General features: G+C 48.1%; 1 protein-coding gene across 1 annotated transcript; it reads left to right on the plus strand.

Moving 5' to 3' along the window:
- Positions 1-5,299: 5,299 nt before the first annotated feature.
- LOC142557510 (transmembrane protease serine 6-like) lies at positions 5,300-10,464 on the plus strand. The gene is made up of 7 exons (XM_075669414.1): positions 5,300-5,405; positions 6,354-6,490; positions 7,336-7,424; positions 7,739-7,817; positions 8,323-8,518; positions 9,226-9,347; positions 10,119-10,464. Exons 1-7 carry the CDS (start codon positions 5,348-5,350, stop codon positions 10,275-10,277), a joined length of 840 nt encoding a protein of 279 aa, XP_075525529.1. The 5' UTR covers positions 5,300-5,347; the 3' UTR covers positions 10,278-10,464.
- The last annotated feature ends 2,768 nt before the right edge of the window (positions 10,465-13,232 follow it).

Raw genomic sequence — 13,232 nt, forward strand, 5'->3', positions numbered from 1 at the left:
CGTGACCAAGTGGTGACGTCACGTTCCCGGCGCTGGAGCTGCTGCGGCTCACACTGCGGAATCCCGCGGTGAACAGCCACGGCGTCGGTCCTACTCCCAAAATTGGATTAAGGTGGATTAAGATAGATTAAGGTTGGTACAAATTACAACAAGGTGCATTAAGGTTGGTACAAATTAGATTAGTGATCATTGTTTTACGTGCCAAAGCCACGATCTGATTATGAGGCACGCCGTAGTGGGGGACGCCGGATTAATTTCAACCACGTGGAGTTCTTCGACGTGCACGTAAATCTAAGATCGCCCCCATCGAAATGCGGCCGCCGTGGCCGGGATGTGATCCCGCGACCTCGTGCTTAGCAGCGCCACACAAAAGCTACTAAGCAAACACGGCGGGTCACAAATTAGACGAAGGTGGATTAAGATGGAGCTTTAATTTAAGTTATAACTTAGGCAAGTTCGTATGATTTCGCATTCAAATCACGTATGGATATGGGCCCAGCTTCGGGCCCAGTTAGCGCAGTGGTACGTTCCTCGAGGTCCGCTAAGGACCCGTCGTCGTCGGTGGGGATCGGTCAACTCAGTTCACCGCTGTGCAAACTACCTGACGACACTGAGCACGTGATGTATCACTGTCGTCGCTATACCACCGCGCAGTTTTTAGCAGCAAAATCTTTACTTGCATGGTATATGTGAAAAAAATATAGGCTGGTGATGTTTTATGGTCCTGTGAAAAGAGTGGAAAGGGAATCCGAATCACCGAGGCCTTGCTGTTATACTTGAGCCAGTCAGGTCTTATATATACGTTACTTAATATTTGGTTAGTCATTTGGGCTTCATCTGTCTATGTAGTAATTCTTTATTTTGGCTTCTCCACATCTTGCATTCTTTTCCTCTTCGTATCATTTCAAAGACCGAAGTAGTAAGCCCTGGATATATAGCGGGGCTTCAGGTTTTATTAAACACTTTCTTCCTCTGTCTCCTTCTTTTTCTTAGCGGCCCGTTATTCCTTAGCAATATCAAATACGGTAAGGACTACGACCTCGTTCTTTTAGCGATCTAATTTTTTTCTTCTTTATTTAATAGTTGTAAAGAAGTCATGTCACGTTCAGGCACTCCTGCATCTGTGCAATAACGGCAAGTTGCAATTTTATGCCAGTCGACTATCCGGTTTGGAAGGATGTGCAACAAATTTCATTGCTTGATCGTGTTTGCTATTTTTCTTTTAAAGCTGCGTTAAACAGGTGCACATGAGGAGCTGCCTACAAAAGCTTCGTTCTTATCAGCGGAAGTGTACTCGCCAAGCTTTTAACAAAGTACAGTCATACACGCAGATAGTCCTTGCTCTTCCAAGGAGAGCACCCTGGGGCGTCGCCAGAATGTCGTCTGCACCGTTGGGAACATCTGTTCAAAACCACTTATATACTTTGATTCATGCATAGCAGGCAATGCTTCCAAAAAGGCTTTCGCCTTGGACACTCTGCCGACGTAGAACTGTGGATAAATGGCATTTACTACCGTTCTCTATTGGGCTACCTGCACAGAAAAAGAAAGTTGTTGGTGTATCTATAACCGTGCATTTATTATGCCTGAAAGCAAGCTTCAGAAGTTAAAAAAAGGGAGGACGCTTTGACTGCTGCCTGCGCTTTCCAGCAGCTGCAGCTTGTGTAACTGCAATGTTTACCGGAAAACGCTGGCGGCGAACGCTATGCACGAAGGCGAGCTTTCAGGTAGAAACGCGGCCTCGTTCGTGGGCCGATCCCGGAGGTAGTGCACAGCCGCCCCAACCCCCCCCCCCCAAAAAAAAATTAATACGTAAGTCTGCGAAGACTTAAAATGGAAAGGCATGCGCTGTTGGTGTTTCATGACATTTGTTTGTGGGCTGTGATTCTCAAAATAGCTTTGTCAAGAATGTAAGACATGGTGTGGCAATATAACTCGCACGTACCGCATTTCATATAGCAAAGCGTGACATATACATGGATATACGTAAATATGTACGGAAATTTTCGTTCACAGATAACTCCCCCCGACGTTGGCACCGCTTCTTCGGCGACACGAGACCCTTGAAGCCGTCGCGTTAAAATTTCACCGACGAGTACATACTATACTCGCTAATGCGAGATTTGGGCGCAGCTCTAACGTGTTTTCGTTTCACTCTATATTGACTGACGCGGACAGCCTGTCTCGTGCGGCACGTTGCAGACTGAGCGAAGTGTGGCGCGACTGCCTCACTAATCGGGAGATGGCGAGAGGCAGCGCGTGGGTGACGCGTGGGCGTGATTCACAGCAGCAGCCGCAGCCGCCCACAGACCTCGCAGACGACGCGCGCGACACTGGCATCGTCTCGTAGCCATCGCCGCCGCATTAAACGCCTTTCTTCTCACCCTTTCGCCGTACCATCCTCCTCTGCTTTCCGCCGCTGCACCCTCCTCCTGCTCCCCCTCCGACTTCCTCCTCGCGTCTTTCATCCCTCACTGCGTTCTTCGTTCGCTTTCGCTGTGCTCATTCGCTCGGTTACGAGGTTAGAACACCCGCGCTCGCCGCAGGAACGGGCGCTGCGCTCTACAAAAAAATAAAAACGAAAGAAAAAAGATGAAATTCATCAGCTCTTTCATTCTGTGAAGAAGGACGAGAAGCGAAGCTGTGGTGTGTTTTAACGCATTTATGTATACATAGGCATTACTATTATTAATATTGAAGGACAGACAACTAATGCATCTTTTGACTGGGAGTGATTTATTCTTTTAAAAAAATCAAATTATGGGGTTTTACGTGCCAAAACCACTTTCGGATTATGATCGAGGCACGCCGCAGTGGAGGACTCCGGAAATTTGGACCGCCTGGGGGTTCTTTAACGTGCACCTAAATCTAAGTACACGGATGTTTTCGCCTCCATCGAAATGCGGCCGCCGTGCCCGGGATTCGATCCCACGACCTCGTGCTTAGCAGCCCAACACCATAGCCACTACGCAACCACGGCGGGTTCCATTTATTCTTAGTCTTTTATGAAGTATATGGTGACGTGTTTAAGTACCGCTGCATCGCAGAGGGGAATTCCACAATATTTACAACTTCTCTCTGAACTACCTAATTATGAAAAGTACATGAACGTCGTCGTGATGTTAGAGTTGTTTTAGCGGCTAATTGCCATATAATTTGTTTCGGGATAGTTTCGATAAAACAAGAGTTACAGCCGTTTTCTGTAACCATACTGCCTCCGTAGACGGCCTTGTATTTACAGCAGACGGCAATTCTGCGACGTTTACAACTTCACTGTGAACTAATTACGACAAGCAAATAGAAAGAAAGAAAGAAAGAAAGAAAGAAAGAAAGAAAGAAAGAAAGAAAGATTATTATTTTTTTCCAGATTATTATACACAAGTAACAGCCACTTGCTGGACCTGTAGCTGAAGGCTTGTTTAAGGTCCGAAAAAAATATACACAATGAAAATCCTAGCACAGCAGGAATAAAATAAGAGCAACAGTAATTGTATATATAAAGTTGTTGATTGTCAATTCACAAGTCAACTAAAAGTAAGTGAATACATCAGAGTACCAAAGGACAGTGTAAGGGGCGCAATTCAAATACAGGAGAATGCATATCTCAATGTAAGAATGTGTACTATAATGTCAATTTCTTTTACGTATCCTCACAAAAAATTGCAAACAACATCGATTAGAACTGAACTGGTTGATAAAGCATACAATTTTTGAAATTCAATACGTACATAATGAGCAAAAACGAGAGCAACATGACATTTCAATGCATAACAAAACACAATCGCGTCATACTAATTACATAGAATAAGCAGAAAATAGTCTAAAAGTATAATTCTTCTTGCTTTGTACAGATCTATGAAGGAATTTATGATTTACTCTGTCTTTAACAGAGAAATAAAATATTGTCTTAGGGAACTAGGGAAGTTCGAGGAATCAATGACTCCCGCTCGGAGTTCGTTCCAGGTTTTAATGCCTGTGAACTGTAGTATACGCTCTCCGTATATATTGCTACACGGTGAGAGATTAAAATGGCCTGCAGTTACATTTCTTGTGCAACGCGAAGACGAGTAAAATATGGATGAGCTGAATAGGTGGTTAAATCTAACAACCCCATAAACACGCAATGATATACTGTGCTGACGTAAATAGTCAAATGTGACATTGGTGGAATAATGGGGCCGCGTGATCGTAATTCTAATTGCGCGTTTTTGGAGCTTAACAATCGGATTTAATACGGTTTTACACGCCCATCCCTACGAGTCGATGCAATACCTGAAGTGACTTTCAATAAAAGCAAAATACATAAGTCGTAAAACTGAGGTGTCAAAGTATTCGCGGGCTGGAGTTAAGCCGTGGCAACCAGATGCTAATCTGGAGCAGACGCTGTTTATGTGATCTTCCCATTGCAGGTGCTTATCAAAAATCACCCCACGGTTTTTGTAAGAACTTGACTGATCCAATGGGATGTAATTTATATGTAAAGGTGTAGTATCTACTATTTTAAAGCGTGACTGAAAAAGAATACATTTTGTTTTCTTTGTGTTAATTGTTAATTTGTTAATAAATTTCGGCATAATCATAGCGTCGTTCTTAGGGGCCAATTTCAGTCTGATTTTTTCCCGATGTACCTACATTATACATTGAGAGCTACAGAGCATTCATGAAAAAAGTGGAAACGCATTTTTTTTTTTTCGTGCACGACGCGACGCATTGTCGGACGGACATCGATCACGGACAATGGGTATTTATTTATTTATTTATTTATTTATTTATTTATTTATTTATTTATTTCACGTACTTTCAAGGCCTGAAGGCTCTACTGAAAGGAGTGGAGTCGAAAACAAAAAGTAATGCAGTAAAAATACAAACAAAAATTATTGGCCAAAAATATTCACAAAAGGCATTCTGAACAGCGGTCTTGAAGCGGTTTTACAGCTTCGCTGTAAAAATGCTACGATGGCCCAGAGAGGCTTCCTTCCCTCCAGTATCCACAGGAAATCGGAACGCTAACTCTGTGCCCATCTAAGATCCCCATTTCCGTTTCATTCTTTGACGAAATGAAGAATTCACTGATTGCGTCGATGACTCGCTGCAAAAACGGCAATTGTCGGTTATCTGAGGTGCCCTTTTCATTTTCGATCAAAAAGAAATATTATCTTGACACCGCACGTGCTCGAAGTCATGACTGAACTGGTGTTTAATCTTCTGATACCGGGAATAACAGAAGCGCAAGATAAATAAAGAGGGAGAAACGAAAGAAAGTGGAAAGGGAGTATACCTATAAAAAGCAGCGTTGGATCGCGGCGATTCACACACCGATCGACCGCCAACAGACCGCCAGGACGCCATGGATCTGCTTATGCTAGTCAACCTGATCGCCTTCTGCTGCATTTCTGGCCTATCTGGTGAGTCCTTTGTTCTTACGAACAGTTAATTTACTCTAATTGAGGCATCGCTGTCGGATGCGCAGCTGCATCGCCTGGTTGCCGTGCTGCTGAGTTCGGTAGTATATGAACCAGTTGACGTCAACTTATGTGGGTCGCACGCAGTGTCTAGTAGGGCGTAGCCTTTGCGCTGTGGTGTCGGTCCAGCTGACCCATTTATACGGAACTAATTTTTAAACGACTGACTTGGGGACGACAGCAACTGTGGGCTCTTTCCTCCGAAGCACTTTTTTTCACGCTTTTGCTCGCCTAGCTGTTAACCACGAATACAGCCACCGAAGTATGGGCGCTCATTGCGATTAACGTATTCACTTCTTTTTTTTTTTTTTTTTTTTTGGGGGGGGGTGCAGTGTCGAGGGTGAGACTTGCACTTATGCATAGCTTTCACGTCTGTCAAAGACGTAGCCTCTCGCCGTGCAAGTACCGAACATGGTGACTGTGATGACGTCAGTGCCCGTGTTGTCACGCTACGTTTTCTTCTTTATTTTTCCGGCGGCCGTGCTTCGCCGAGCTGTTTCTCGCTCGGCGCCTAAAATTGGGCATTAGCCCTTAATGGCAGCCTCCCGTCGTGCTAGTACCAAGGTGCCCTGCCGCGGTGACGTCGATGCCCACAACCTATATGCGCTTTCATCTCTTAGCACGGCGAATGCTACAGTACCCCTTCACTTGTGAAGGAGTTCTAGGCAGCCAGACATTTCCTCTACGGCGCACGGCACCCCGGTGTGTTCATTATGCAAAATAGAAGTGAGGCGTGCAGACAGGACACAAGAGTAGAGAAGTGGACAACACGAACGCCGACGTTCGTGTTGTCCACTTCTTCGGTCACTTCTATTTTGCATAATGCATCCTTACCAACTAGCTCAGCTTTCTGTCGTTCTATAGCCCCAATGTGTACTTTCTTTGTCCCAGCGGCCTCATACCCCTACAAGCCCTACTGCCTGCCATGTGTGCCTCGTAACTGTGGCAGGCCCCGTGACCCGTGGGACCGGCTGCCCGGACGCACCTACGGCGGCACAAACTCCACGAGGGGGCGCTACCCATGGCACGTGAGTTCGAAGTCGATTACTTTCCAGTGCACACTCCACTATGTACAAAATATACCGCTTGTCGGAGCTAGGTCGCGTGTGCCACCGCCCGGTTTAAGGGGTTCCGCCTTATCCATCCACCCTACTATGCTGGTATGCAATGACATGAAATACGCATGGCGTGACTTCAGCTGCAATTCAACGAACAGCTATAATATAAGCTCGTAGGGGAAGAAAACGGGCTGGGAGGGCATTCCGTTAGGCAACCAGCCTTCGAAAGTGGCGTTTCCATTGCCGTTCCTCAGTCTGCCCAACCTGATTCGGCGCATTTGGCCCCGTGTGCTTGGTCCTGTTGTGACGTCGGGGTTCGTGCGGCCAACGAAGCCTCCATGCATGTTGCCGCGCCTAGTTGGGCTGCTGACAGGTGTAACAAGTCGTAGCCTTGCACGGACCTCAACTTCGGCGTGGACTTGCATACCATTTGACGAGGCCATCGGCTCGTTTCCAATACTTGATTCATCCGTGACCGCAGTTCTGTCGCGGAGTGCACACCTGACCATAGCGCTATTGGTGGGCTCTTCGTAACGGTCAGGAGAGACTTTGCTATATTCAAGCGAGCTACCTTGAAGCAGACGTTAAGGCGAGCCAAGTGCATGCCACCAGGGTGGCATTCCCGCTCCGAAAGGTCATTTTAAAGGCTGATCATTTTAATCGCCACTCGATTCTAGCTCCTTTCTCGTGTTTTCCCTGTCGCTCTGTGCACTGTATCCCGACATGCTTGTACACATTCCCATGGTCATTGCCCCGCGTATACTGTATATTCCTTGCGGCGTGCGAGTCCCGTGTTTGCCTCTTTTCTTGCGCAGGCCATCGTCTACGCCGACGGTGCCCCTGTAGGCGGTGGCGCCCTGGTCTCCTGCAACTTTGTCCTCACTACGGCCCACCTCGTGCAAGAGTGAGCATTCCAGTGGCTTGTGCACTTCCGCAATTCCAGAACTATATCGGCATTTCATTACAAATCAGCAGTACGCTTAGATTCATTACCTTAAACGACGTTGTGGGCGGGCGCCCCATAGGTTTAAACACAAGGTGCACCACTTACCCCCACGCCTTCGACCCACTTTAACATTGTTTACGTCGCACTTTGCCGAGTCTTCGGAAGCCCTCTCCACGATCGTTGTCCACGCCACTTACGCCGCGCACTTCCTTCCGTTCCCTATCTCACCCGCAGCCTACGCGTCCATTGCTGATTCTTCTTTCCCTTTCCAGCTACCGTCCAACTAAGCTTCAGGTGAAGCTTGGCAAGGTCGACCTGGACAAGGAATCTCCCACGGAGCGCACCTACGCCGTACGTATGCGCACTCCTACTCTCCGTAGTTAATTCAGTCCATTCAGTCTCTACTAAGCGTTACTGCCTACCGGACGTATAAATGACGTCTACCTATGGTCTTAAGACCGGTTCTAGCTCTCAAACTGTACCTGGGACATCGGGCTCGCTGTTACAGCAAGTGGGAACCCGGTAGCAGAGGGATCCGGATTAGTTCCACATCCGACGATTACCTCGAAACACGGCGTTCGAGCTCTGTGTAGCCAAGTGTGGTGACCCTTGCACGCATCGCTACTTGTTTTTCGCCAACGCATCCGCGGGTGCTGAGCTCGCGGTCTCGTTATTGCGGATAACGACGCCATAAGTCGCCACCCTTGACGATGCACCTGTTTACGTTGGCCAAGCTCTGACATCGCGACGAATCCGCAGCAACCGCAGAAAGTTTGGCGGGATTCCCGCTTTTCTTAATCGTCGTTCTTGCTTGCGCTGTTCCTCCGCCATTATGACGCACCTTCGCTGCTTGCAGGTGTATCGGCGTGTGCTGCACCCCCGCTGGGACCCCGAGCGCGACATGTACAGCTACGACCTGGCCCTGCTGCAACTGGAGCGCGAGGTGGACTTCGGCTCGACCAACGGCTTCATCAACCCCGTCTGCCTTCCGGAACCGCGCGTCGACGTTCAAGGCTGGCTAACACTCACCGGCTTCGGATACGACGACAAAGGCGAGTGCGACTTTCGCCGGTATAATTGCTCTTCCGTTGTTAGTGCCGGGTAACCCTCCTCCGAATAAAAAGCCCGTTAGCGTGATTATTCCAATATTATCGCACGCACGCAACGAGGACCTACGACGCGTCACTTTTCGGGTCTCTGTGGGATGTTAACTGTCAGGTGTTATGAGTCGTAGATTTTCACGTAACGCCTGTAGTAAAATGCCCTTTATTTCCTATCATTCGAGCCTTCACCGGCCATGTGACCTCACGCCGTGGAGTCGGCTTCGGGTGACGCATGTCATCTGGTTCGTGATTCGCGCAATTTACCTGTTTGTGACCCGCTCGACGCACATGGGTATGGTCTATCACCCCTCGACATTTAGTGTCTCATTTCAGCGCAGATATCCGCCGGCACTTTCATCCGCTTTTCTTACTAACTGCTGTGCCACTGTCTAAATTCAACGACGTGCCGCGGAATGGAGGCGGGCTGACCTACCACGTGGACGGGTTCTCGCGTAAAGCCTAAAGGGGCTTTCTTTCACTCCTGCTCAGTTGTCTTCCTCAATGTCGTTCTGTCTACTTCATTGTCCCGCATCCGCGTTTTCTTCCTTTTCTATACTACAGCGTCGATCTGCGCAGATACTGCACCCTCTGCAGCATGGTTCTTGTTGTCTTGTCTGTACCGATACCCGTCTGACTATCTACTCGTCGATGTGCAGGCCGCCGCAACAACGTGATGCAAGAAGTGAACATTGAGAAGCTCGGCGCTGACCAGTGTCCCCTGTTCAGGAACAAGCCCTACGCCTTCTGCGGACTGGGCAAGAAAGCCGGAATCTGCACGGTGCGTACGCGCGGCCACCCCTGTTCGAACCGAGGCGGGGGGTATACCGCAAGCAGTGCAGCCATCCAGCTCTACACTAATGTGCTTTTCTGGACAGTCGTACTCCGCCATATTGTCGAATTCGTCGACTCCAATTGGCTCGCAGGACAGTTCCGTTTTGACTTTGTTTGAAAAACCGTGCCGTAATTCCAGAACATGCGTATACGTTTACGGTCCTGAATACATCGCTGCACCCACCAGGGAGAACTAAGGGCACAAGTTCGGAGCCTAGTCATCATAGGCGCGGTAAATTCGTGGGACATAGGCCTTCGCCACCTCACGGGCAAGTAGGCATCACTAGCCGCTGGTAACATGACACAGTACCTCTAGTATAAAAGGACCATTGTTCTGAAGGACCCCCTGAGAGCTGCCGCCTACCAGCGCCCTGGACTGTCCTGCGACCACGTAACGCCTAGTTCCCAAGTGCTCACGCGAGGGTCCTCGTCAGAAGCATGCATGGCTTGCTCTTGTTACCTAGTGAAATCGCGCAACCCGCTCTGGGGGATCTGGCTGTGAAGGAACTGTTAGCATTTTCTTTGAATAAGTTAGGGTGACATAAGTATCTTGAATTGGGATTTAAAGTGTCGGGGCTCGCTGATGCTACATGCACCTCCGTCTTCTTCCTCTATGCCATAATAGCACTTCGTTCTTCTCCTATAGGTGTGCCGACCGTGTGCGGGGTACACGGTCGGGGTTGCTTCGTCTATCCATGCTCATGAACTCTGTTTGCAGGGCGACCGCGGCTCCCCGGTAGTGCAGATGGCGCCGACCGGTGAATTCACGCTTGTGGGCGTCGCCAACGACTACCAGTGCAAGGAGGGTGGCACCGACGTCTACACGCAGATCTCGTTCTTCCTCACGTTCGTGTGCAACGTTCCCGTCGAGGTCTAAGACGCGCCAAGCCCGGCGCCGGAACCTCGCATCGCCATCCGCATCGGCGCTACGCTTGTACAAATCCCATACGGCGCTGCGCGCGCAGTCACCTCGCCTCATCTCGAGCCACCTGTATAGACGAGACCAGACTTCGCAAATCGGTGTAACGCGACTGGTCGATGAATAAACAAAAGCTGGGCATATACATCGTGCTGCGTTTGCTTTCTGAGCAGCCCATATTGGGCTGCCATTGTAGCTTCGTGCCATGTGGATGACAATTCACTATCCCCAGTTCAGGTTCTGCGGTACTGCCTTTCCATATTCAGTATTCGGAAGAGCACCGCGCAGGGACACTTACAAACAGCATAAATTGAAACGAACAGGAACGGACGCCTAGCATATGTTACATATAATTAGGTGGAAGAGCGACGTTCCTCTGTATAGCTGGCTTATATGCACAACCAGTGTATACGTTTTGGTGTCTCAAACTGCTATATCAAATGCAGGTCGACCTGGACACCAAACAATGACTAAACGGCGCATTGGAGTGGCTTCTGTATCGATAGGTTTTGAATTTGTGCTGATAATATACACAAGACAATTCCTGATTCTAATGGCTGTTACGCCAACAATTATACTCGGATTACGTATTCAGTGCAATTTTTAATGGTTTCCATTCGATCTCCTGGTGAAATCGACTGCTTCAGCGACCTCTTCGGTCCCGGCTTCGATACTTAACCGGAGTCCAAATTCGCAAAACATAGTTGGCAATGGCCGTCGCCCTCTAGCATCAGGATTGGTTACGAACAACTCCAGCGTAACAACCTTTTGTTGTACACGGGCTGCAAATGACTAACTTCGAAGCTCACTTCGTGCTGCTCTCAACTGGCCAATTATCCCTCAGTCTTGCTTTTCCACCGTGAAGCGCATTTCACGGTATGAATTGAGTCCGCATTTCTCAAAACCCATGCGTGGCACTTTTTAAGAAAAGGTAAGGTCAGCTTTGAGCACTTCAATTCTGTAATGTCGACGTCCACCCTGTAGAATTATGAAACATCGTTCCAGCGCACAATTGAACACGGACGAGAAGAGACAACACGAACGCCGGTCCGTGTTCAATTGTGCGCTGGAACGATGTTTCATAACGCTAATCATAACCAACTAGCCCAGCTGCCCATACTTAGCGACACCCTGTAGAGCATTTCAAGTTCCTGCCAATTAGTAAAATGATGGTATTAGTGAACATTGTGCATGTGACGAAACGCCGCCGCTGTGAACATTGATAAGTAAAAATTTCGTATCGGTGCCCGATGTTTAATAATTGTAAACAGTATAGTCGCAGAAACACTGGCGCTGTGTAAGGACCTACTAAAGGTCACGCGTCTTCTGCCCCAGCGAGCAGATTTTCGCTCTACTTTTACGCCTACGGGTTTTGCTCCCAACTAAGTTCCTCAGATTTCACTAGACTTCTCGGAGAAACTTTGTTTCTAGGGCTCAATTTCTCACCAGAAGAGACGCCCGTTTCACAGCTGGACACAGGTTCACGCAAGGTGCGGTCGCATTAAAGATGAGTTACGAGCACCGGTGTAAACCGCAAGAGTGCAAATACAGGGCGCCATAAATGCTCGTCCTCTTTTTTTGTGTACTGTGTGTTGTTGGCGGCGCGCACTTGAAGCTTTGTGAAACGATTGAAGAAAAAGGTGGTCGTATTGTCTTGCAGGCTGAAGCCTGGAGGGACACTAGAGACCAACACTAAGTTAGCCTACTCCAGTAAATCATATTCTTTTATTTTTAAGATCCAATTTGGTATTTCCTTGGCTGGAAGACCACTTGCTTGCTATATACTATAGAAAAAAAGGTAAATGAAGGGCAATCTTTTTCTTCTTGAATTCGCGCCCGAGTTGCACACTCTAAGAAAAGTTTGCACCCTTTGGGTTGTATATTTCCACACAACGATAAACGTCGTCTGTCTTGTCCGCACTTCCTTTCTTTAAAGCTGCGAGCCCGGTACTTCCCAGTAACGAACGGCATGCGCGTTATGAGCATGACACAGCATTGCCGACAGGAAAGTAGCGGGCGCGGCGTTTTCAAGAAAGGAAACGGAAGCAAGGCAGATTACGATTATCGTTGTGTTGCAATATACACCCCAAAGGGTGTAAACTTTTTATACACTCTTAAAACGGTTGCACCCTTTGGGGGGTGTATTTGTCCCACAATAATAATCGTCATCTGCCTTGCTGGCGTTTCCTTTCTTGAAAACTCGGCTCTGGCTACTTTCCTGTCGAGAATGCTGCGTCACACTGATAACGCGCATGCCGTTCGTGACTGGGAAGTACCGGGCTCGCAGCGTTAAAGAAAGGAAACGCAGGCAAGACAGGTGGCGATTATTGTTGTGGGACAAGATACGCCTCAAAGGGTGTAAAATTTTCTAAGAGTGTAGAGCGCAGCGTCCGTACGTTTTTAGTGCGATGTAATGGACTGCAAAGTAATTTCGATTGTTCGGGCCGTTTCTGTTCGGAAAGTTCTTACAAATTAATATGTCGAGCCATTGGTTTCTTCATGAATGCATTGCACTACTGATTCATCGAATGAGACCTATGGCGAATTCGCCAAATCGTACCCGTGCGCACCGGGGCATCCCAATGCGCCAATCCAATCATCCAATCCAATCCAATTCATCCAATCATCGTGGCCCGAGGGCGCCCGGGTGGGTATTTGCCGAATTCACCATTAATTGTACTTCCGAGCAGACGCTGCTCGAATCTCTCATGACGTCACGAGGGAGAACCGTGAAAATTTCGAGCCCGTCTAAATTTCTCTATTTTCTGTCTTACCAAGGTCTCCGCTCAAGGCAAGACTCGCGTTCCCGGTATTTTCAGGCATACCCACTTCACCATATATATCCAGCTCAGTATTCTCTTCTTTGTGTCCCATTGCATAAAGCAAGCTGCGAGGAGAGGTGGTGTAACTACT

The sequence above is a fragment of the Dermacentor variabilis genome, chromosome 9 (assembly GCF_050947875.1).
Source record: "Dermacentor variabilis isolate Ectoservices chromosome 9, ASM5094787v1, whole genome shotgun sequence".
Classification (NCBI taxonomy): domain Eukaryota; kingdom Metazoa; phylum Arthropoda; class Arachnida; order Ixodida; family Ixodidae; genus Dermacentor; species Dermacentor variabilis.